Genomic DNA, 26,603 nt, shown 5'->3' with positions numbered 1-26,603 from the left:
TTACATCTACATTTATTTAATTAAAAACAATGTTCATGTATAATATTTACAATTTTTCAGTTCATGCATAGTTTTTAATTATCTGATGAAAATGAACTGACCACATTATCAACATCTATACCTACTACTTTGTACTTGGCAAAACAAATCTGTGAAGTTATAGTTATAATGGGTTTTATATGATCTGAAAGATGTAAGAAATAAAAATCTAAAAAAAAATGTGAAACACAATGATAACGAAAATACATGCAACTTGACCGTTATTTTTACCAGATACTGGATATTTTTAATTTATCATTTGTGTGAACAAAATTTAGTTTTGTAGAAATAGAGATTTGAGGTATATATTAATGAGACAAAAAACCAACAACACACAGAAATCTAAATACATCTTGTGTACAATAGACAACAAAGGCAGTATGTCAAGCTTTAAAGGTGCCCATGTATAAAATTGTGAATAAATATTTAAGAATTAAAATATAAGAAAAATTTTACTTCGTCCAGATACTGTGGTCAATTTAGGGCTATTCCATTTAAACAAATGTGGGAGGATAGAAGGGATGTTTTATTTTTTGACATGGGTCGTGGGTCATTTATAATTTTATATTGATTTGATGTATGCAAAATTACTCTAAGTATGTTGGTTGTGGGGGGATTTTTGAAAGTCCCTTCATACCCTTCCACATTCACTTTAATGAAATAGCCCTAAATTTGAAATGCCTTATCACCCTATTCTTCTGGTAAGTTTATTCTTTAACAATTACTTGTCTTCTATAAACAAAAGTAACAGTTTTCCAAAGAATAACACGATGTTGAAGATAAAATGAATAAAAAGTATGAAAACATAAACCAATGGAATATTTTAAATAGACGACTGATAAAGTATAGATTACTTTGATGTTCATGAACTACAAGCCATTATTATGATATTTATGAAACACTTGATTGTATGAATCATCTTAAAATGATAATCAAACTCTAATTATCCTCCTTTCCTACAATCTGAATTCATATTTTCTCTCTCTTTCAATAAATCAAAATCAATGTAGTCAAATATGAATAAATATGTGGGCCTTTTGTTGGGTATATATGTCAATGAGACCACATCCCTACAACACAAATAGGCTTAAGAATTTTCTGTGATGTTTTTGATTCTGCTGTTTATTTATGTCATTGGGTTGCTGTCTCATAGACACATACCCTTTATCAATGTTTATCAATTCATAGGAAAACTTTAAAATATACAAATTATTCAGACCATGAATGGTCTCCCCACAATTTTTGGGGAAACCAATATTTGAAAATGTTTTTCATTCATATAAATAGTTGCCACGTCAAGAAAATACAACTTGCACAGTAAACTTTCAAAATTTCCCACATAATAAACATATTTCTACAAAATATTTATCATTTGACCTGGAGTTCAGTATAAATAATTATGGTATCAAATGACCTCAACATAATAAACAGGCAACACAGTTCCACATATATACACAATACACAAAAACATTAGTGAGATGAACTAGAACTTGATCTGCTGTATCTTCTGCGTCTTGCTGGTGACCTTGACCTTGATCGTCTTCTTGGTGGGGAGCGTCTACGAGGAGGTGATCTAAAATACAATGAATGAAGTAATATTCATACAAATATTTATTGAAATACTATAATTTATTACAGACAGGCCTGGGGCCATTACATTGCAATGTAATGCATTACATTACAATTACATTTTATCTCACATGTAATGCATTACATTACAATTACTTTGCCTGTGTAATGCATTACATTACACATTACTTTTTCAATACAAAATCTGGCACTCCAAGGCGGGTATGGAGCAAGAGGGTGAACTGTGGTTTATTTTATCAATAGTACCGCTTAATTGACGCTAGGGGCTGTCTTGATGTAGGGTATGAATGATTCGTTCATTGTTGAAGACCCTACATCAACTGTCAAGATGAAGAACAGGAATAATTTTTATATTTTTTCTATGTATTGTATGCGATTTTGTCCCATGTACATTTACTCCATATCCTTTTATATTCTAAAAACATTTCCAGATTTTTATAAGGACATGAAGAAATTGATAAATATTACCGGGGTATATTTACATATATATACAGTGTTAGTGACATAGACTTCAAATACTGGTTTATTAAATAAATTATCATATAATTTTGTTTCTAACATTGATCATTAAGACATCATAAAGGGATTTCAAAGGGATATAAATAATGTGTCATTAAAGGATTATCTTGTTAAATGCCTAAGGGCTCTGTGAGGACAAACATAAGTTGAGAAGATTTGATTGCAATAAAAACATTTTGATATTAATTAGGTGAAATAACAACACAGACAGGACCCAAACCACAGTTTGGTGTAAAAATGATGATTGACATATTCAATCTTTTATTGAAATAATGTAAGGTGTGTACAGAATTATGAAAATTTTATCTTCATATTTTTTCCATTCATCTATGTAGTTTTGTTTAATATTTTTTTAGAAGATTTTTCATGGACCACCAAACACCAAAATGTTCCCAATATCATTTTATACAAATATCAGAAACCAAGATCAAGACTAGTTGGCTTAGGGGATTTAATAATGGATCCGTAAAGAAGTTTTAAGGGCAAACTATAATGATTTAATACAGTACTTAACTGTGACAATAATTTTATTCAATACTTTCTATTGTTTTTGTTAATATTTTATTTTTATTTTACTATATTCTTCAATTTTATGTATTTTAAGTAATGTACAGTAATGGAGGCATTACATTGACTTTTAACTAAAGTAATCATTACATTACATGTAATTGCAATGCAGAAAATGTGCATTACAAGTTACTTTGCATTACATCAAAAAAATGTAATATTACAATGCATTACAATTACAAATTACCATTACCCCAGGCCTGATTACAGATAACTTAGTTCTCGGAGTCTTGACATTGAAAAGTAACATTTTAATATGAAAGGGATTATTCCATTGTGGTGTGTTTTGTGTTAAAATACTATAAACCATTTTCAAATGAATTTTATAGTTTGTTCTTATGTTGTGCTGTAACACCACTATCCCAGGTTAGGGGAGGGTTGAGAGCTCATAAAAATGTTTAACCCTGCTACATTCTGTATGTGCCTCTCCCAAGTCAGGAGCCTGTAGGTCAGTGGTTGTTGTTGGTTCATGTCTGTCATATTTGTTTTTCATAAATTGTTTTGTTATAAATTAGACTGTTAGTTTTCTCAATTGAATTGTTTCATATTTTTCATGTAGGGCTTTTAATGTAGACTATAGGGTATAAGTTTTTCTCATTGTTGAAGGCCATATGGTTGCCTATAATTGCTTACATCCACATATTTGAACTTGAGTGGCAATCATACCACATCATTAAATGACTGACAAAAATCAAAAACATCATATGTTTTAATGCTTAAAAAATAAATATGTCTTTAGTGTTTAGAGAAGAGAAAAATATAGCTCATCTACATAATAAACAGTGTCTTTTCCATGTTTACTCTTTCATTTTTTTTTTTCAAGAGAGAACAATAAAGTCTAATTACTGATCAAGAAAAGTTTCTCTTTTAATGTTTATTCACGGGTGTGGAAAAGCTATGCTTGACTCGTACATTTGACCGATCGGACAAGCAATTTTTTGTGTCTTTGTTGCCCGTGGACAAGTAAAAACAATGTTGCTTGACAATTTTAATGTATATAATCATATAGAAAAGTTCTCAAAATTTATTCATCAAAGTAGAAACATGTCAAATAACAAGACAAAAGCAACATGTTTAAGTGAAACAACATCAATGATCAAGAAATAGGTCTATTATCAAACAGCAAAAAAATAAGTATGCGGACCAGGGTTTCATTAATATTCTGTGATTTTTTCCTATTGATCCGGGATCATTGATCAGGTTATAGAGAACTCAAGGATACACCAAACATGGTCATTATCAATTTGGAGCTCTGATTTCTCAACTAAATAACCTGTCGAGTTGGATAAGCATCTTTAGATAGTTCATTGCTTGGAAGTTGACCAACAGAGAAGAGGCGCCTCATGAAAAAGAATTGAGCCAAGAACTTGGTTTTGATAAGAAATGGAAATCAGAAGCGGCAAAAGAAAAATAGTGCAAAAAAAAGGTGCAAACAACAGTTCCATAATTCATCAATTATTTGATCTTCAACTCTCCATTAACTTTGAAACTTCACACAGGCTCACAGTGAAGAAAATATGTCATAATATAATATCCCTGCAGGTTCCTGCAAGCTAGCATCGAAAAACATTGCAAAATTGGCCTCTCGACTCTTTAGTTTAAAGTTGTTTTTTTTTGGTTGGTTTCTATCTCATTGGTGTATACTCTACTTATCTCTTTTATCATTCTAACGTACAAACAAAGACAATAAGTACTATTTTCATTGTGTTTCATAATTGTTTTAGAAACATACACGTTTACAGTAAAATACATCTTCCACATTCCAAAATTCAGTAAGAAATCAGGGCAAATACCTTTCTTCCGAACAAGTAAAATTAAATTTTTCATTTATATAAGCATATTTTTGTACCTCCTGCGATCTCTGTATGATCCTCTGGGAGGGGACCCTCCTCCTCGCCTATTTTCCCGGTTTTCCCATCTGGGTGGTGGTCTATGAGGAGGACTGCGACGAGGTCTGGACACCACTCTAGGTGGCAGTACTGCAGCAGCTGTCACTTCTTGTCCATCAATTTGACCTGATAACAAAAAAAAATTCTTAAAAAAAAAAGTTGAAATATCTATGAATTATGTTAATACCGTAGAAAGGCTTGTATAGTTCGCACTGGTACATAGTCCGCACCCCCTTCTCCCCACGAAATTTTAGGTAAAAAAACTTTTTGTAACTGTTACAAAAGGTCTAATGAAACTCCGGTAATTTCAAATCCTGTGCGGTCGTTTGCGGTATTTTCTTGGGAAAACCTGTTTTCCATCATCAAACAGAAGCTGAAACTGCTTGTAAATGATTCTAGAACGCTTCATGATTGTTAAAATAAGTTTAATTCACTTAAAAAACAATTTAGAAAAATGTTTAAACAGGAAGTTTAAAAAGCACGTGTAAAAGAAGAAACTAACCGGTGAGAGTCGAAATCCGTACATAACAGATATCACTATAATACGACTTTGAAAGTAAAAATGTTCCATCCTTTTGTAAAACAGTCTTTAATATATCTATCACATTAATGTTTGAAGGGTCTTAAGCTAATACAAACCATATTAGTCAGTATAAAACACCAAAACGGAACGAACAATAACCGATTACTTTTTGTAGTTTACAAATTCTAAGCTGGTTTACGGTTGTCTTTTTCACTATGTTTGTATCGTTTCAATCAAGCAGATACCAGTTTATTTCAACCAATGCATTGAAAAGAAACAAGAAATTTGTAATGAAAGGTTTAGTTTTTATATTTATCAGTATTAATTTGATATTGAATAGAAATAACTTATTAATATGGATGAGTTAAAATTATTAGTTTGAAAAATGATAAGAGCGCCCTCTACAATATAAATAACAAAGATGGCGGAACGTAAACAAACCACCTCGCCCGCGAAATTGAAATTTTCCTCTTATTTCTTGCTTATTGTACTCTATAGTCCGCACCCCGTCTGGAAGGTCCAATTTTGGAGAATAAAACCGCGGACAATATAAATAACAAAGATGGCGGAACGTAAACAAACAACCTTGCCCGCGAAATTGAAATTTTTCTCTTATTTCTTGCTTATTGTACTCTATAGTCCGCACCCCGTCTGGAAGGTCCAATTCTACGGTACTTCAGGCCAAGTTGATAAACTCACTTTAGGAAGAATGTTTATGTGTGTGATTTTTGAATTAATACATTTGTAAATATGTTAACTCTAAAAATAAATAGATCTATGCCTAAATCTGTTTTTATTAGAAGACACACTGAATAGTGGAACCATATAATGCATTTTCCTAAATTAAAGAATTTCATTTTGCATGATTTAGAAATGTTTTAAACAAATATATAGAAATTTTATACCAAGACTCTTTATATGCACAACTCAATAAGATACACATATCTATGAATAGGAAGATCTAATTCAATATCGTATAATATACTTGTGTTCTGTTTACTCACAAATGACTCACAACCAATATATAAATACTGTGGATTCATTTTTATTCGTGGTATACCAATTTTCGTGGGTTTCGTGGGTTACAGCGAACCACGAATTTAAGAATTCAACGAAGAATAATCCCGAGAAATGTGTATGGAGTCAGATGTTTATTTCCGGTTATGTTATGCAGTTCTAGTATAGTGTTGACTAACGATAAACATTGTAACATAACACGTGTTTTTATTGAAAGAAGATACAAGTTTTTTTTATTAAATCAATAATAAATATATCGAATATCAGTGATAATTTACTTTTTAAAATTGAATAAAACTGTTCATGGAAAATAACTGTAAGTTGTTAATTACCGTGTCATAGTGTGGTTTACTGGTGATTAAAAATCAATAGGATTAAGTACGTGGATATTGCCCGCAGGTAATATTGTTTATGACAGGAACATTTATTTCCACACCTTTTACTTATATGACTGTTTATTATATCGTGATTAGGGAAATGAGCTTTCAATCATAGAGTTTTGAATGCCTTATAAAATTCCGACCAAAATTTATAAATTGTAAAACAAGTAATTAGTTGTCTCTCTCCATAATGTAATAGAAGTTTTCAATGAACACTTTAACCTAGAATGACCAAGCGAGGATTCAAAACTTTTTCAATGAATTCCTTCTTTTTTGTTTGTTTTATTATTGATCAAACCAAGGAGGTTATATGATCTCCTAAATTAAAAAGAAATCCACGAATTACGTATCTGAATTTTTTTCTTTTTCTTTTTGTAATCAGCGATCCACGAATTTACGTATACCACGAAATGTCTTTTTTTCTCTATCCACGAAAATTGATAAACACGAAAAATAAATGAATCCACAGTATAAAACTTTCCTTTCCTACCCTCCCAATCCATTTTAATGGAATAACCCTATAAATAGAATACCTCCATTCATGTATTTAATAGCTTTCTCAGCATCATCAGGTTTCTCATACTCTATGTAAGCATATCCTTTAATGAAGTTTGGATGAACTCTTTCCACTGGAACATCTAGGTTCTTCAGTGTACCATAGACAGTAAATATCTCCTGTATGTGCTCTTTATTGACATTTCTAGTCAGCTGTCCGATGTGAACTTTGGTTGGTCGAGGTGTTGGGCTTCTCTTCCGTCTTTTTGGAGATCTACAATAAACATGACCAGGATGATCAATACCATTGAATTTATTCCAACTTCATTACAAACAAACAACAAAATATGAGCATAAGCTTTTGCTCTGGACTTAAAATTCCAATTGTTTTCTTTTTTTGCATTTACAAAAAGTTTAAATACGGTACTCTAATTTAAATAAATGGGGAATGTGTCCATATGCCCCTGCTTGCAAAAAGAGACATAACTCAAGAACGTTTAAAGTGGTAATAAGCATTGTGTATAAGTTTCATAGCATTTTGTTGATGCAAACTTAAGATGGAGAACGGAAACGAAAAATTCAGCAATTTTTCCATTTGTACAGGGGCATAACTCTAGAACAGTAATAGTGAGGCCACCCAAAATCAAACTTGATCTGTATTTTGTGGTAATAAGCATTGTGTAGCAACATTTGGTTGAGGCAAACTAAAGTTAGAGAATGGAAACCAATTTCGGGACGTCACACGTACAGACGGACAAGGGTAAAACTTCGCTGGGGCATAAAAATGCTTCATTAATAAGATACATCAAGACCTGCAAACTTTTCATTTATTAAAGGGGAAAGAAGTTGAATTGACACATTTAAACCACAGAATATTTATTAGATTAAAACACAGATGCCATGTTTAAAATTCTCGTGCTTCAATACTTTTGTACCGAGATGGGGTGTTTTTCTGTGTTGATTTCATTTTGAAACAAAAACGTCACATGAAAACATAAGAAATCTAGGGATTGTTTGCATCAATACAACGTTGCCTCCATGAAAACATTATTTATGGATGATGTAACTCTATGTAGGGGTTGAACAAGGGTAATGGGGTCAAAAAAGAAAATTGTGGTTAAAAATTTATAGTGGAAATCTTTTAAAACATGCCATTTGCTTAATTCACCTGTTTGAAAAACTAGGGTATGCATAGAAAATGTCTGAGATACAACTTTTTCAACCTCAAAATTGAAACGGCAACTATCTCAGAACTCTACTAACAATCTTATTTGAACTCCTTTGTATTGTTTATCAGAAATCTGTTATCAAAGCTATTGCAAATTCAATTCATGAACAAAGGAATATAAGTAATTAATAACTGTGTAACATATGCTTTCCAATAGTCAGTGAGAGAGGACATTGAATGTAGATTAAATACATGTTATAGAATTAACTAGGTTGTTTGTAAAAGTTTCATAGGAATTCAATGCATACTGGGGTTATGTGACATATGAAAATTTTTCTAGTTTTTCACGATTTTGATGTGATAAAACTATTTTAGATTTCCTACCTACAGTCAAGGGTGTGACTTAAACAAGTGATATCATTATTGCCTATTTTAATGATTTAAAAATTTCAGTAATCCTTTTCATGTGATTTTTGTGTTTCCTTTGATCATCAAATTCTAATTTCATTAATTTTACATTAAATGACAATTTATCTGTAATTTGCCCTACATTCATGTAGTTCAATAATCCCTTTCTCTTGGATATCAATTTCAACAGTGCGCTAGGGCTATGTAATCAAATATTCAGTAAAGTAGTACCTCTGAAAGACCTATATATTACAAAAGGTAGATCATTCAGCATGAAATACTTACTCTGATGCCTTGCGCTTTGCCTCTTTAGTTTTCTTAGTGGGCCTGTCACTGTCTGATGATCCACTAGAGCTGGAACTCCCCGACCGTGAGGACGAACTACTCCCAGAACTACTACTTCCACTGCTAGAACTACTGTCGGAGGATGATGATCTGGATCTACTTCTGCCTTTTGAGCTTCCTGATGAACTGTAATTATTGATCAAATGATGACAAATGATAATGACATACAACAATTACTTATGTTAATTTATCCTCTCTCTCTATGTCCAAAGTCTAGCAAGTTTTTCTTTAAACTTGTAAAGAAATTTTGTCAAACATAATTAATTTCAGACTAGAATTTTTACTATAATAAATAAAAGAACAGAGTTCCAATGTCCCCCGTGTAGCACTTATTTGATCTATCCAAGGTACAAGGGCAATAACTAAAAAAAAAAAACAATTTGTAAATATCTTGGAGAAATGAAGGCTTCAGAGCAAATGCAATTTGATTTCCGTTATAATTCTTTTTTCCAAGGGGCTAAACTAAAAAAAATAAAGTCAAAAATACTAATCTAAGGGTAATAACTCCCAATGGGTTCCATTATTTTGGCAGTATTTTATAAGCTATCTATCTGGTTTACAATGCTTATCCTTTGTACTGTTTTTTTCTACCAATCTATAACTTCTATAAAAAGTCATTCAAAAGTTCTGTAATACAGGCAAGTAGACCTTGTATTGCTGATTTTCTCTTTCAGTAGACAATCAATGTATTTTATCCATATGTTCAATTTTTAGTCATGGCTATGTTGGTTAATTGGTAGGAACCAAAAAACAAAAACTTTATACTAGATACCTTAAGTAGAGGAATATCCATATGATTATTATAAATTGATTGATTTGTTGTTTCAGATCTCAATCATTTCTGATGTCAATTATAGATATGAGAAAATAGTGTTATGCTAATTTATGATGCAGATGTCTCAACACTTTTGAAAACTATTGATGCAACGTTACAACATGCCTGCAGTGCCCAGTACCAGATTGCTGATATGAGACAGATGATATTTCAATGCCCTTGTGGTTGCAGCATTACTTACAACTCAAGCATCAGTTCATTCGGCAGCTGCTGGTGCCATTGTCAGCAAAAATAGAAAAAAAGTAAAACATCGAACTTTTCATCAGCTGGTTCCATGGAAGTTTGGATCATTCAATTTAAGTTTGGTTGAAATTGGTCCAGTGGTTTCAGAGAAGATTTTTAATTTTTTTTTACAGAAGCCAAGTGATGGCAATATTTAGCTCACAGGCACATAGGGCAATATGATCAAATGATAGTAAAATTCTTAGATCCTTTCAAAATGATGTAAAGGCTATTGAAAAATGTTAATGGTAATGTCACTATAATGTCATATGAATGTTGAAATTGACAGTCAGGGATATAACTCTATAGGGTTATTACAGAAAAATAACATACATTTGTTATTGTGGACTAAAAAATCAAAGAACTATGATAACATATGTATGTTACATGTTTCAAAGGGACAATATACATCATTAGTTTAGTTAAAATGTATACAAGTTCTAGTGATATTACTATTGTCTTTATGTATACTTAACTATAGAAAGATATAACCGTTCATAGTTTGCCAATTATGCATAGTACACCTATGTTATTACAGAAAAAAGATGCCTGTAATAACTAAAGGGTGTTATCACAGCTACTCCAAAGCATTTGCTCAGACATACATCATGCTTAATTACAATGTATTTTAGTTAATTGTAAGAAATAATGACCAGAGCATGTAATGAGGTTCTGCGCAAGCTTCCCAGTAATTCCCAAGTGTCTCATATAATAAGTTACATTCCTTTAATAACTAAGCCTTGTTATTACAGCTAAGTTTATCCCTTAAAAGCCTTGTCTCATTGATTTACCATGGTTAATCAAAAATGTATTAATTTAATTAAAAAATTAGTTATCAAGGCTATGCATTTAGTTTCTGCGCAAAGTCTCAAGAGTTCCCTAGAGCCCACTGTAGATTAAAATATTTTTGATTTATTTTACAAACATTACAAATAACAAACATATGTTATTACAGATTTATAAAATTTAAGGAATAAAGAGTAGACAACTCATGAAAGTATCTGTAATAACACATGCAAGTTATTTTCTGTAATAACCCTATAGAGTTATATCCCTGACTGATTGAGGTATACATGTGACTTAATATGGCCATTTTATACATAGATTGTTAGAATTAGATATGAGTCAAGGCCTTCCCAAAATATTTTACCTGCATTTACATTTTGTAGAAACATGTATATTTCTGCGTTAGGAACAAGTGGCTCATATCCATGATATCTATATATGAATGACAAGATCTCAAAATGCAACTTCATTGGCAGTTTTGTGTAACATGCAAGAAGTTTTAAGCCTGTATACCAAGACACAATTCAGATTTAAATAAACTGATACCAACAACTAATTTTTTGTGAACATTAGAAGCATCTTATTTGATCATGTTGATAGGTTTTCAAATTCATGGGACAAAAAAGGCCCAGCTTCCACTTTTAGACACAAGACTTATGCCTGAGACTAGTAAAAATTGGTTCTTGCTATATATAAATGGAGAGTGGAATCTGTAGCATGGCATTCTAATAACTGCAAAAATGACAAATCCAAAATCATGTGCTACGTTTTATATTAGTGACTTACAAATAAGTTTAAAATGAGATCACAAAAACGCATGCTTCAATTAAAAACAAAGAAGAAATTGTCCATGTAAGTTATACTTCTAAGGACTGTAACTCAAGTAAATTTTCTTTATCAGTAAACATTTTAAAACTTGGCTGAGATAGTGCTGATAACTAACTATAAACCTTCAATATTGTCAAAATCAAAATCTGTCAAGTAATGCAGTCATGTGATAGTAAACATAAACAAGTCAGAAATATCAAACATTTTTATGCCAACTACTCTTAGCAGCGGGGGACAAAATACTTGATAAAAACTTATAGTAATCAAATTATTTTTCATAAGTAAAGGAGAAATCTTTAAATATTTCAATTATGGCTGGCGTTCTCTTTCATAACTTGCTGGACCTTACATTTCCCAAGGGTTAAGAATTAAATATCCCATACTAGAGGCTCTAAAGAGCCTGTGTCGCTCACCTTGGTCTATGTGAATATTAAACAAAGGACGCAGATGGATTCATGACAAAATTGTGTTTTGGTGATGGTGATGTGTTTGTACATCTTAATTTACTGAACATTTTTCCTGCTTACAATTATCTCTATCTATAATTAACTTGGCCCAGTAGTTTCAGAGGAGAAGATTTTTGTAAAAGATTACTAAGATTTACGAAAAAATGGTTAAAATTGACTATAAAGGGCAATAACTCCTAAAGGGGTCAACTGACAATTTCGGTCATGTTGACTTATTTGTAGATCTTACTTTGCCGACATTTATCGTTTTTTACAGTTTATCTCTATCTATAATAATATTCAAGATAATAACTAAAAACAGCAAAATTTCCTTAAAATTACCAATTCAGGGGCAGCAACCCAACAACGGGTTGTCCGATTCATCTGAAAATTTCAGGGCAGATAGATCTTGACCTGATAAACAATTTTACTTCATGTCAGATTTGCTTTAAATGCTTTGGTTTTTGAGTTAAAAGCCAAAAACTGAATTTTACCCCTATGTTCTATTTTTAGCCGTGGCGGCCATCTTGGTTGGTTGACCAGGTCACGCCACACATTTTTAAAACTAAATAACCAAATGATGATTGTGGCCAAGTTTGGTTTAATTTGGCCCAGTTGTTTCAGAGGAGAAGATTTTTGTAAAAGATTACCAAGATTTACGAAAAATGGTTAAAAATTGACTATAAAGGGCAATTACTCCTAAAGGGGTCAACTGACCATTTCGGTTATATTGACTTATTTGTAAATCTTACTTTGCTGAACATTATTGCTGTTTACAGTTTATCTCTATCTATAATAATATTCAAGATAATAACCAAAAACAGCAAAATTTCCTTAAAATTACCAATTCAGGGGCAGCAACCCAATAACGGGTTGTCCGATTCATCTGAAAATTTCAGGGCACGATAGATCTTGACCTGATGAACAATTTTCCCCCCATGTCAGATTTGCTTTAAATGCTTTGGTTTTTGAGTTAAAAGCCAAAAACTGAATTTTACCCCTATGTTCTATTTTTAGCCGTGGCGGCCATCTTGGTTGGTTGACCAGGTCACGCCACACATTTTTAAAACTAGATAACCAAATGATGATTGTTGCCAAGTTTGGTTTAATTTGGCCACGTAGTTTCAGAGGAGAAGATTTTTGTAAAAGATTACTAAGATTTACGAAAAATTGTTAAAAATTGACTATAAAGGGCAATAACTCCTAAATGGGTCAACTGACCATTTCAGTCATGTTGACTTATTTGTTAATCTTACTTTGCTGAACATTATTGCTGTTTACAGTTTATTTCTATCTATAATAATATTCAAGATAATAACCAAAAACAGCAAAATTTCCTTAAAATTACCAATTCAGGGGCAGCAACCCAACAACAGGTTGTTCGATTCATCTGAAAATTTCAGGGCAGATAGATCTTGACCTGATAAACAATTTTACTTCATGTCAGATTTGCTCTAAATGCTTTGGTTTTTGAGTTATAAGCCAAAAACTGCATTTTACCTCTATGTTTTATTTTTAGCTGTGGCGGCCATCTTGGTTGGTTGGCCGGGTCACGCCACACATTTTTTAAACTAGATACCCCAATGATGATTGTGGCCAAGTTTGGTTTAATTTGGCCCAGTTGTTTCAGAGGAGAAGATTTTTGTAAAAGATTACTAAGATTTACGAAAAATGGTTAAAAATTGACTATAAAGGGCAATTTCTCCTAAAGAGGTCAACTGACCATTTCGGTTATATTGACTTATTTGTAAATCTTACTTTGCTGAACATTATTGCTGTTTACAGTTTATCTCTATCTATAATAATATTCAAGATAATAACCAAAAACAGCAAAATTTCCTTAAAATTACCAATTCAGGGGCAGCAACCCAATAACGGGTTGTCCGATTCATCTGAAAATTTCAGGGCAGATAGATCTTGACCTGATGAACAATTTTACCCCATGTCAGATTTGCTCTTAATGCTTTGGTTTTTGAGTTATAAGCTAAAAACTGCATTTTACCCCTATGTTCTATTTTTAGCCGTGGCGGCCATCTTGGTTGGTTGACAGGGTCACGCCACACATTTTTAAAACTAGATACCCCAATGATGATTGTGGCCAAGTTTGGTTAAATTTGGCCCAGTAGTTTCAGAGGAGAAGATTTTTGTAAAAGTTTACGGACGACGGACGCAAAGTGATGAGAAAAGCTCACTTGACCTTTCAGGTCAGGTGAGCTAAAAATGGCATCAAGATATTTTTGTAAACACGGAATATTTCAGGACAAAGGAAAAGTAAAATGGCAATAACTGCACATTGATGCAATGAAAAAATGGCATGTGTTTGGTTATCAAAGATTTTCTCAAGTTAATAAACTAGACCAGTCATCATTTGGTTTTCACAAATCTCAGTGATTTTCCTGCCAATGTTTCTCCTAGAGGGACAACTCAACATGTCAGCCTTACTCATCATTATGTCTCTTGTCTAAATAACTTCTCTCTTGGCCTCTTGAGACATTGATTTACCCACTTTACCATACCTGAAAAATACAAAAGTTCAATTACTAATATATCCTCTAATTATAATCATTGATAATATATATTGTTATGTTTAAACCTGTTCCAATAGACAAATAAAATGCTCCACTGGGGTGCAGCTTGATACGACCGCAGAGGTCGAACCCTGAACAGTTGGGGCAAGTATGGACACTACATTCAAGCTTGATACAGCACTGAATTTGGATTGTAATTAAATATTTGACACAGCATAGGTTTCAGACACAGAATGAATGTGGTCCATGTGGTCTAAGAACTTAAAATTTTTTAATTTACCTATTCAAACCATATCATTATTATTTGCTTTTATATATAAATCAGAAATAACCAATTTAAAATGGAAAATTTTAAAGAAAAAAAGGAAAAAAAAATCCCCCCCCCCATAATTTGTTGAACCCCCTTATGATTCATCACCCCTAAACTCAATCCCAGCCTTCCCTTTGTGGTATGGTACCTTGCAGTACAATTTCAGAGAGATCCATACACTTGAACACAAGTTATTGTCTGGAAACTAGAAAATTACTTGTTTTTTGGCCCCAAATTCCTAAACGTTTAGGGCAATTACCCCCAAACTCAAACCCAGCTTTCCCTTTGTGATATGGAACCTTGTAGTACAATTTCATAAAGATCGATACACTTACACACAAGTTATTGTCCTGAAACTAGAAAAATGCTTGTTTTTTTCCCCTTTATGGCCCCTAATTCCTAAAATTTTGAGGCAATTACCCCCAAAATCAATCCCAGCCTTTCCTTTGTGGTATGGTACCTTGCAGTACAATTTCCGAGAGATCCATACACTTGAACAAAAGTTATTGTCTGGAAACTAGAAAAATGCTTATTTTTGGCCCCTTATTCCTAAAATTTGGAGGCAATTACCCCTGAACTCAATTCCAGCTTTCCCTTTGAGATATGGAACCTTGTAGTACAATTTCATAAAGATCCATACACTTACACACAGGTTATTGTCATGAAACTGGAAAAATGCTTGTTTTTTGCCCCTTTTTGGCCCCTAATTCCTAAAATTTGGAGGCAATTACCCCCAAAATCAATCCCAGCTTTCCCTTTGTGATATGGAACCTTGTGGTACAATGTCAAAGAGATCCATACACTTACACACAAGTTATTGTCATTAAACTAGAAAAATGCTTGTTTTTTGCCCCTTTTTGGCCCCTAATTCCTAAAATTTGGAGGCAACTACCCCAAAAATCAATCCCAGCATTCCCTTTGTGATATGGAACCTTGTGGTACAATGTCAGAGATCCATACACTTACACACAAGTTATTGTCATGAAACTAGAACAAGAGTGCACACGCTGAAATGTCTCGCCTTCTTTACTAATCATTGATATTATGTTGATAGTCCTAAATATAAAGCTTTATTACAACTGTCACATAAACTTAACATTAACCAAGTAAACTAAACATTGACCAATGAACCATGAAAATGAGGTCAAGGTCAGATGAACCATGCTAGGCAGGCATGTACAGCTAACAATTCTTCCATACAACAAATAGAGTTGACCTATTGCTTATAGTTTAAGAAAAACAGACCAAAACACAAAAACTTAACACTGAGCAATGAACCTTGAAAATGAGGTCAAGGTCAAATAAAACCTGCGTGACTGCCAAATAGATCATAAAATATTTCCATACACCAAATATAGTTGAACTATTGCATATAGTATAAGAAAAACAGACCAAAACACAAAAACTTAACTATAACCACTGAACCATGAAAATGAGGTCAAGGTCAGATGACACCTGCCAGTTGGACATGTACACCTTACAGTCCTTCCATACACCGAATATACTAGACCTATTGCTTATAGTATCTGAGATATGGACTTGACCACCAAAACTTAACCTTGTTCATTGATCCATGAAATGAGGTCGAGGTCAAGTGAAAACTGTCTGACGGGCATGAGGACCTTGCAAGGTACGCACATACCAAATATGGTTGAACTATTGCACATAGTATTAGAAAAAAAGACCAAAACTCAAAAACTTAACTTTGACCACTGAACCATGAAAATGAGGTCAAGGTCAAATGACACCTGCCCGCTAGACATGTACACCTTACAATCATTCCATACACCAAATATAGTAGACCTATGGCATACAGTATAAGAAAAACAGACCAAAACACAAAAACTTAACTATAACCACTGAACCATGAAAATGAGGTCAAGGTCAGATGACACCTGCCAGTTGGACATGTACACCTTACAGTCCTTCCATACACCAAATATACTAGACCTATTGCTTATAGTATCTGAGATATGGACTTGACCACCAAAACTTAACCTTGTTCACTGATCCATGAAATGAGGTCGAGGTCAAGTGAAAACTGTCTGATGGGCATGAGGACCTTGCAAGGTACGCACATACCAAATATAGTTATCCTATTACTTATAATAAGAGAGAATCTAACATTACAAAAAATCTGAACTTTTTTTTCAAGTAGTCACTGAACCATGAAAATGAGGTCAAGGACATTTGACATGTGACTGACGGAAACTTCGTAACATGAGGCATCCATATACAAAGTATGAAGCATCCAGACCTTCCACCTTCTAAAATATAAAGCTTTTAAGAAGTTAGCTAACGCCGCCGCCGCCGTAGCCGGATCACTATCCCTATGTCGAGCTTTCTGCGACAAAAGTCGCAGGCTCGACAAAAATGCTTGTTTTTTGCCCCTTTTTGGCCCCTAATTCCTAAAATTTGGAGGCAATTACCCCCAAAATCAATCCCAGCATTCCCTATGTGATATGGAACCTTGTGGTATAATGTCAGAGAGATCCATACACTAACAAACAAGTTATGTCTGGAAGTTACAAAAATGCTTATTTTTGGCCCCTAATTCCTTAACTTCAAAATCAATCCCCACCTTCCTTTTGTGGTATTGAACTTTATGGTAAAATTTCATAGAGATCCATTCACTTAAACTATAGTTAGAGTGCGAAAACCAATGTGTCAAAATTTTTTGCGGTCGTATAATGATAGAAATCTTCTGATAACAAGTGTTTTTAAAATAAAATCAGATACATGTAGAAATGATTTGACCTGGAAGAACCTAGAAATTTTGAAATAATAATCGAATCAAAAGGCTAAACAACAGGATTTGTGTTTTTTAACAATTTAAAAGATGTTCCCAATAGGTACACAATGTACATGTTGACAACTTTCTTTTCAAGGAGACACATATTTTTTAAAAATTGGTTCAATTGGCTGCAGTGCTATGTACAGTTCAGCTACAAAGGCTTCTTAATGCATCAGTACCGTAAGGCCAAAATAGTATGCAAGTTCAGATTTTCCTCCTTAAGAAAATTTTAGTAAGTAGGCAGGTATTCTTTTTTGTTTTGCAATTTTTGTTATATATATATATAATTAATATAGTTTAGGCCATGCAAAAATGATTGTTTGTTTCCCCTAACCATGCAGGGTCTGTTTTTACCCTCTGGGTCAACACCATGGTCAATTTTTTAAATTTTTTTTTAATAAAAAAAGAAGTGTTGTTTCAGTTTCTTTTGACAATTTTCAATGATGCTTTTTAAAATTGTCTAATAAACATGATAACAAAAATCTGTTAAAAGGGATTCAACATTTCTCAATTATCATTCCTTTAGTTTTACATACATTTGTACATGTAGCTTATACCACGATATAGAATTTACTGTCAGGTTAACATGGTTAACAACAACATTCTCCGTAAAGAAACTGATTTTTCACCAAATAAATGGGGAATGTGTCCATGGGACACAGAAGAAGCCCCCGCTTGCATATAACGTTATAAAAGGACATAACTCAAGAACTGTAAAAGTGACGCTACCCAAATTTGTACTTGATCTGAGTTTTGTTGTAATAAGCATTGTTTATAAGTTTCATAACACTTAGTTGAGGCAAACTTGTTAGAGAACGGAAACGAAAAATTCAGCAATTTTTCCACTTGTAAAGGGACACAACTCTAGAACGGTATAATTGATGCCACCAAAATTCGAACCTGATCTGTGTTTTGTGGTAATAAGCATTTTGCATAAGTTTCATAACATTTGGTTGAGGCAAACTAAAGTTAGTGTTAGAGATTGGGAACCAATTTTGGAATGTGCGTACAGACGGACAAGGGTAAAACTTAATGCCCCTCCACTACGGCGGGGGCATAAAAATAAGTTTTTCCTTCCTGCCGTGCCTTAATACTTTTTACAATTTGGTGGTGATTCACTTCCATTATTCTTTTGAGGGGGCATGGGTTTTTTGTTCAGGGGATAAATAATTTTTAACACCTTTTTAAAAACAAAATATTATTTTTTAGCTAAGTTACAGGAACAAAAAACTAGAGGCTCTCAAGAGCCTGTGTCGCTCACCTGTATTTACTGATGCTTTGGAAATCATTTAAAATAAGGTTAAAATCATAATTAAAAGTATTAGATATTATAATGATATCTAAGTTAATAACAAAAAACTGCAAAATTTTTGTAAAATTACTTACTCAGGGGCAGCAACCCAACAACGGGTTGTCGGATTTGTCTGAAATCTTCAGGGCAGATAAATCTAAATATGATGAACATTATGTCACCTGTCAGATTTGCACTAAATGCTTTAGTTTCAGAGATATAAACCAAAAACTGCATTTTACCCCTATGTTCTATTTTTAACCAAGTTGGCCATGATGGTTGGAAGGCGGGGTCATCGGACAAACCTTTTGAACTAAATACCCTAATAATGATTATGGCCAAGTATGATTAAATTTGTCTCAGTAGTTTCAGAGAAGAAGATTTTTGTAAAAGATAACAAAAATTTACGAAAAATTGTTAAAAATTGACTATTAAGGGCAATAACTCCTAAAGGGGTCGACTGACAATTTTGGTCATGACAACTTATTTGTAGATCTTACTTTGCTGAACATTATAACTGTTTACAGTTTATCTCTATCTATAACAATATTCAAGATAACCAAAAACTGCAAAATTTCCTTAAAATTACCAATTCAGGGGCAGCAACCCAACAACAGGTTGTCAGATTTGTCTGAAAATTTCAGGGCAGATAGATCTTTACCTGATAATCAGTTTTACCCTTTGTCAGATTCACTCTAAATGCTTTGGTTTCAGAGATATAAGCCAAAATCTACATTTTACCCCTATGTTCTATTTTTAACCATGGCGGCCATCTTGGTTGGTTGGCCCGGTCACCGGACACATATTTTAAACTAGATACCCCAATGATGATTGTGGCCAAGTTTAGTTTAATGTGGCCAAGTAGTTTCAGAGGAGAAGATTTTTGTAAAAGTTAACGACTACGGACGCCAAGTGATGAGAAAAGCTCACTTGGCCCTTTGGGCCAGGTGAGCTAAAAATTGAGACTCAATGTAGTATTTCTTTATTCCCACAATTATTGGAACAACCTATGTTTTTCACTTTTTTCAACAAATTTAGATTCAAAACAATTTATTTTAAATGCACCCCAGCCCAAATGACTAAATAATTTCAAGTCTGCTTAGTACCTGCTACTGTCTGAATCTGAACCACTACTTGATTCTGACTTTGTCCTCTTCTTTTTTTCTTTGGTTTTTTCTGATCCACTTTTCTTTCTTTCCCTGCTTTTACTCTCACTTCTAACCCTGTAATATCATGAATATGAAAACTGTACATCAATATACCTGTACATGTGTACACTAGAATAACCAAATGGTTAATGTGCCTGCTTTTTTGCGAAAATGCTGGCATACATCTAATAATATGGTCTACGTCTAATAGTAAGTAAACCAAAAATTCATAAAGATAGGATATTCTACACAGATATAGCCGTCCATCTTGAACTTTAGATGTTTTCTCTATTTTCAACTGTTTTGTGCTGCATTTTAGATGTTTCCTGTAATCCCTCTCATATTCTTAAGATACATTTGTAAATAATTTGTCTTTAATTATCCAGAACTCATAAACATGTGTCTAATGAAACATTAGTATTTATATGTTTCAATTAATGTATACATCTAAAATATGCAATATAAACATGATAAATGAAGTTTCAAATAGGAAAATACAATAATAATTGTACATGTATTTGTAGATAAAATAATTTTTCTTAATTTATAATCTATTTGTGAAATTGAAATTCTGTATCAATTGGACATGTTTGAGTTCACCAGCACACATGTACGATTTTTCACTTATTATCAATTGCCAATCATCCTTAACTTTATCTACATCAAAGGATACCTTTATCAGTAGGTGAGGCGTAATATTGATCTAAATGTCTATCAGTAACAGAGTAATAAATTGGTAAAACTGTTTCAACATATCAAAAGAACCAGCATACTATCATCATAGCTTTTTTTAGTTTAATGGACTGACAATAACGTGAATACGGTGAAGACAATATAGTTCCCTCGTAAAACAGATTTTATAACAAACAAAATGTACTTAATTAATCAAATTCGGTAGGGGCATGTACAATACCGGAACCAGTCTTGGTGAAAACACAATTTTTTTCAGGATCTTGACACACACCCCAAATTAAAAAAAAAAACACCTACCTACCAACCCTATTTTTTTTCAGGACATAACTGGAACCACACATATATCTTTACTTGGCCGAAGATGTGTTTTCCCCTAAATGACCTGAGGTAAACCTTGTAAGTTCATTCATAAAACTGAAATTGGAAAGTCGTCCATGATTGGCCTACATGTTTTTAAATCATTTTAGTATATAGTTGTTCTGTTTCAGACTATAATGAAATGCAAAATCATTTTAATCACTGTAAATTGATACCCTATTAGGTATACATTACTCTAACATGGGGATAATAACAATTGAAGAGGATCTTCCCCAACCTGTTGATATGGCATGATGACATATCACATCAGTGATGTAGCAATTAATCCAAATTACTCCCCCCCGTTAATAAAATTATAAGTTTTTATAAATATAAAAGTAAAGGAGAAAAACTATTCTAAAAACACAAAGGCAGAAGTTATCAAGAGCAAATCAACCTCTCAAGGACTTCGACATTCTAAATTTACAAATGTATGCCGAAATTTGCATGAACAGGATAATTTGATGCATTAAATGTTTCAAGCATACTGTACATTATTCATTAATGTCAATTTTATTAGCATTAAAGCTGGGCTTCAATGTTATTGTGAAACTACCTATTCTAGAGGTGGTGTGAATAACAAAAAAACAAAAGCAGCAGTGATATCTGTAACCGAGACATGGTTTCATGAAAAGATAACCAATACAGAGGCTTACATCCCTGGATACACTATACTCAGAAAAGACTAACAGATGTGGAGGTGGTGTGTGTATGTACATTAAAGAAAATCTTGCGTTTACACCAATGAATTTGGACGAAATAAACAATAATGATGAATATTTGTGTATTGAATTATTATTACCAAAATCTAAACCTATTTTTATCCGGACTTGTTATCGACCCCCTCAAAATTGTAATTTTGTTGAGAAATTTGAAATTTTTTTGTCTCAGCTAAGAGAGGATTGTGAAATTATATTACTTGGTGATTTGGACATATGTTATAAAGATCAGAGTGGATCACTGTATAAATCTTTTAATGAGCTTCTAACATGTCTAAAATTGTTTAATTTAAGTCAAATTATTAGAGAGCCAACAAGAATAACAGAATTTACAGCATCTATAATAGATCATATTTTATGTCATAATACTGAGAAAATCTCTGTCTGGTGTACTAAATATTGGTTTTAGTGATCATTGTACATGTTGTATGGTATATTGTACTAGAAAATTAGCAAAATCTGTATATAATAAGCACAGTAATGTTCTGTGAAATCCTATAATAAAGATGAATTTATAGCTAAGCTTACTAAAGCAAAATGGGAAAGGTGATTCAGTGCCTCAGACATAAATGAGGCCTTGTCATTTTTTAAAGAAATTTTTATGGATATTCTTGACAGTGTTGCCCCTCTTAAAGAAGTTTGTATTAAACAAAGAACAGAACCATGGATGTCAGCCGAAATTTTGATAGATATTCAGCAGAGAGACAAATTTTTATCTGATTTTAAGATTTCTAAAAATCCTGAAGATTTCAAAAAGTTTAGTAAACTTAGAAATCATGTTCAACGATCATCCAAAACTGCAAAATCTGACTATTACAGCAGTGAAATTGAAGAAAATAGAAATAACCCAAAACAACTTTGGAAAAGTTTTAAAAATTTAGGATATCAAAAAAATCCTAAATCAAATCCTAATATAGTATTAAATATTGATGGGCAAAACTGTCACGATAACAAAAAAATATCAAATAATTTTAACGTTTTTTACAACTATAGCTGCAAAACTGGTAGAAAAACTACCAACTGCAAAGGGTTTATATAGTGCCACAACAAATATTGTTAGATCCTTTTATGTTCAGAGAAAGAAATCAGATATTTTTTTTAACCTAAAGCATGTAACAGAGGAATTTGTGTATTAAGAATTATGCAGTTTAAATATAAGTAAGAGCATGGCCTAGATGGTATTCCAGCAAGGTTTCTTAAGGATGCAGCCCCAATTCTGAAAATACCCATTACTTTCTTGATAAATTTATCTATATCTGAAGGTACGGTACCTGACGATCTGAAAATGGTTAAGGTCAAGCCCCTATTTAAGTAATAATGACAGACTTAAGCCTGAAAATTACAGGCCTGTTAGCATTTTAAGTATTGTTTCTAAAATTCTAGGAAAAGTTGCCTATAAGCAACTTGAAAAATTTTTGATTTCAAATAATTTATTATTTGAGTTTCAATCAGGATTTAGAAGTTCATATTCAACTGATTCTTGTCTCATTCACTTGATAGATGACATTAAAGCTCAAACAGCCAAAGGTCTTTTTACAGGCATGGTCCTATTAGACCTACAGAAGGCATTTGACACAATAGATCACAAGATATTATGTGACAAATTAGAATTAATTGGGGTTAGATCTATACCTTGGTTTGAGTCATATTTGACAAACAGAAATCAGGTTGTAAGTGTAAATGGGGTGATTTTAGAAGTGTGTAAAATTACATGTGGTGTCCCTCAAGGTAGCTTACTGGGTCCACTTTTGTTTCTGATCTATGTCAATGATGTTCAAACTAGCATCAACTCAGATTGTAAAGTTTTGATATATGCAGATGATACTGCAATTTTATTTTCCCATATAGACCTTGGGGTCATCTCGCATAAATTATCCAGAATTACGCCATGATTGGTTAACTGACAATAAATTGTCCCTACATTTGGGAAAGACGGAGAGTATAATTTTTGGTCCTGGTTGAAAACTTCGGTCCTTAATACCGGGTGATTTTGCTATCTCCTGTAATTGTATTAATATTGAATCCAAAACTTTTGTAAAATATTTGGGAATAATAATTGATCAGTTTCTAACTGGTGATTTTATTGTCAACTCTCTAGTGAAAAAAGTCAATCAAAAGCTTAAAATTTTATATAGAAACAAAGTGTGTCTAAATTTTCAATCTAGGAAAACATTGTGCTCTTCCCTGATTCAATGTCATTTTGACTATGCATGTGCATGCTGGTATGAAGGTATATCAAAACAAATGAAGAATAAACTTCAAGTGTCACAAAATAAGATTGTGAGATTTATTCTGCAATTACATCCCAGAAAGAGTGTGACATATATTGAATTTTAGAAATTGGGCTTTTTAAATATCAGTAATAGAGTCAAACAACTAAGACTCAATCATGTTTTCAACATTTTTAACAATATTTATATATGCCCAAATTATTTACATACTAATTTTGTTAAAAATGAAACATCTTTCAATACAAGATCTAGAAGTAAAAACTTTTATATACCAGGAATTAAAGGGTGTGAATCCACCACTTTCTTTTATAATGGAATAAAAGACCGGAATTCGTTACCAGACATTGATTAATAGTTGCTGTAAAAAATATAATTTTAAAGTACAAGTGAAAAAGTTTTTGATGGAACAATTTAAATCCATCTTTAATAGTGAATTTGTTTTTTTTATTAATTATACTGGGGCTTTGACCATATATCTGTGATAAATTCTAAATGATTTGTGCTTGTATTTTCTATGTGTCAACCCTTGGTGTAAACTGGAAGTCTCGTTATAAAAGGACCCAGAGTTCGTGAAAACCTTTTTTGACCCGTCAGTCATGGGACTGACAAAGCAAAATTATATGTCAGTCCTACAAAATTTTTGCCGGTCCCACAAAATCTGTCAATTCTATCTTGAAATAAAATTAATAACATATTTTATCGAAAAATAACTTTATTTGGCAAATTAACAATGAAGGACCAGTTCTGGTCTTCTGATTGTTCTTAAATTCAAAGTCATCTTCACAGTCCATTTCATCATCTGAATCATTTCTCAGTTGTGACAGTAATTGTTGGCTTCATCGGAAGGTTCTACTGCCGATTGTTTGCCAGGCATGGCTTAATGAACAAATTTAATAGGCCACGTGTGGCTCGCCACTTTGATTTGTTTATAATAAAATTCGGAAACCAGTACCAGAAATTAGCAATGGGTACATCTGATGACCAATGTTAAAAACGTACTGGAAATAGTCGCAGGTACATCTAATTACCGATGTAAAAATGTGCCGACATAGGCACTGCAATGGCCCTTTTTTACATCGGTCATCGGGACCGCCACTAGCCTTCAAATTACTGATCTGAGCCTCATTTTGGCGGTCAGGACCGGATGATTTTCGCGACCTCTGACTGGACCCCACTGGAAATAATTTTTAATAACTTTTGTGGGTCATCCTAAGATATTAGGCTACAGTGAAAATCTAGTCAATTTAAAATTCACTCACTATTTAATCTAGTCTATTCATATTATCAAAATATCATGAAAATTTTCATAATTTTATTTTTTAAATTAAAATTTTTAGCAGTCAGGGGACTTATTGAAATAAGTGATTTTTAAATCACTTATTTAAGTAGCAAATTCGAAGTTTTGTCACAAATTGTGATTTTGTAGTTTTACCAAAATTTTAAATACATAGGTTTAGATAATATCTTTTCATTAGTAAAATTGAAAAAAATGAACTTTTTGCTTCTTTTAAGCAGCAAGGTTTATGCCTTTGATGCAATCATTTGGCTGCAAATTCTGTTTTAGTTGAAAAAATGCTATAAAAATGGCTTTACATAATGAACTGATACTTTCTTAACAGTTTTTTCCCAGCAGTGGGAGTATTTTTCCTGTAAAATTCAAGGTTTCATCTTAAAGATTATGTAATAAAATTCTACTGTTCGCGATCAAAATTTCACTGTTCGGGAGTGTTGAAATTAGTGGGGGTTATTAAAATAATGATACTTAAAGAAGTGATTTTTTGGAAGGAAATTGAGGTATGATACTTAAACAAGTGATTTTTATGTCATTATCCTAGATTTAGTACAAGGTCATCACCTGACATGACCCGGTCATCCTATCAACACAGATGTTGGTTCTGATAACATAATTAGTCCCTGGATCATTGGTATTCTATATTTAAAGCTACAATAAAATTAAATCACTTAGTCTAGATATTGATTTGTACTACTTAAATAGGTGATTATTAAAGAAAGACAACTCTTACTTCTAACCTTTATGGACATAATGTTACTTGAATCAGTGATTTAGAAAATCACTCTTGTAAGTAAGTTCCCGGACTGTTTAGTAAACATGTATATCATTTTAGTGTCTATAAACTATGTCTAGTGCTATATCTGTGTCTTTGTAATATTTTGTATCTGTCAAATTCATGCCTTTTTATCTTGAATAAATATATATATACACATGTAAGGAAACAAGAGAAGCTAACACAGATGCAGAATTGATGGAAGCAAATCAATGTACACTTCTAAAGGAAAGACATTCCCATTTAAGCAGAAATTCCTATGAAAGGGATAAATTTAATGCGCTGAACGTTACCAGCATTGACATTAATATCTAATGCTAGGAAAAAGGGACGGATGGCTGCGATATTTGTGGATTAGAAAAATCTTACATTGTTGGGGGTAGACGATCTGACGCTGTTACACTTTGAA

The 26,603-nt window shown here is 32.6% G+C and overlaps 1 protein-coding gene and 2 long non-coding RNA genes across 3 annotated transcripts; all 3 read right to left on the bottom strand.

Moving 5' to 3' along the window:
• LOC127709999 (RNA-binding protein with serine-rich domain 1-like) lies at positions 1-26,602 on the bottom strand. Its single transcript, XM_052215710.1, has 6 exons — positions 26,564-26,602; positions 20,087-20,203; positions 8,881-9,066; positions 7,058-7,293; positions 4,565-4,730; positions 1-1,612 (listed from the first exon to the last, which is right to left on the bottom strand). Coding segments are annotated over exons 1-6 (810 nt in total). The 5' UTR covers positions 26,566-26,602; the 3' UTR covers positions 1-1,509.
• On the bottom strand, positions 5,013-5,809 carry LOC127710022 (uncharacterized). Its single transcript, XR_007985906.1, has 2 exons — positions 5,713-5,809; positions 5,013-5,571 (listed from the first exon to the last, which is right to left on the bottom strand). It is a non-coding gene; the product is annotated as an uncharacterized LOC127710022 (long non-coding RNA).
• On the bottom strand, positions 15,612-17,452 carry LOC127710023 (uncharacterized). Its single transcript, XR_007985907.1, has 2 exons — positions 16,894-17,452; positions 15,612-16,453 (listed from the first exon to the last, which is right to left on the bottom strand). It is a non-coding gene; the product is annotated as an uncharacterized LOC127710023 (long non-coding RNA).
• Position 26,603: the final 1 nt, after the last annotated feature.

Source organism: Mytilus californianus, unplaced genomic scaffold (assembly GCF_021869535.1).
Source record: "Mytilus californianus isolate M0D057914Y unplaced genomic scaffold, xbMytCali1.0.p SCAF_7, whole genome shotgun sequence".
Taxonomy (NCBI): Eukaryota; Metazoa; Mollusca; class Bivalvia; order Mytilida; family Mytilidae; genus Mytilus; species Mytilus californianus.
The sequence above is the reverse complement of the archived record's forward strand: the minus strand, read 5'-3'. Positions and strand labels throughout refer to the sequence as shown.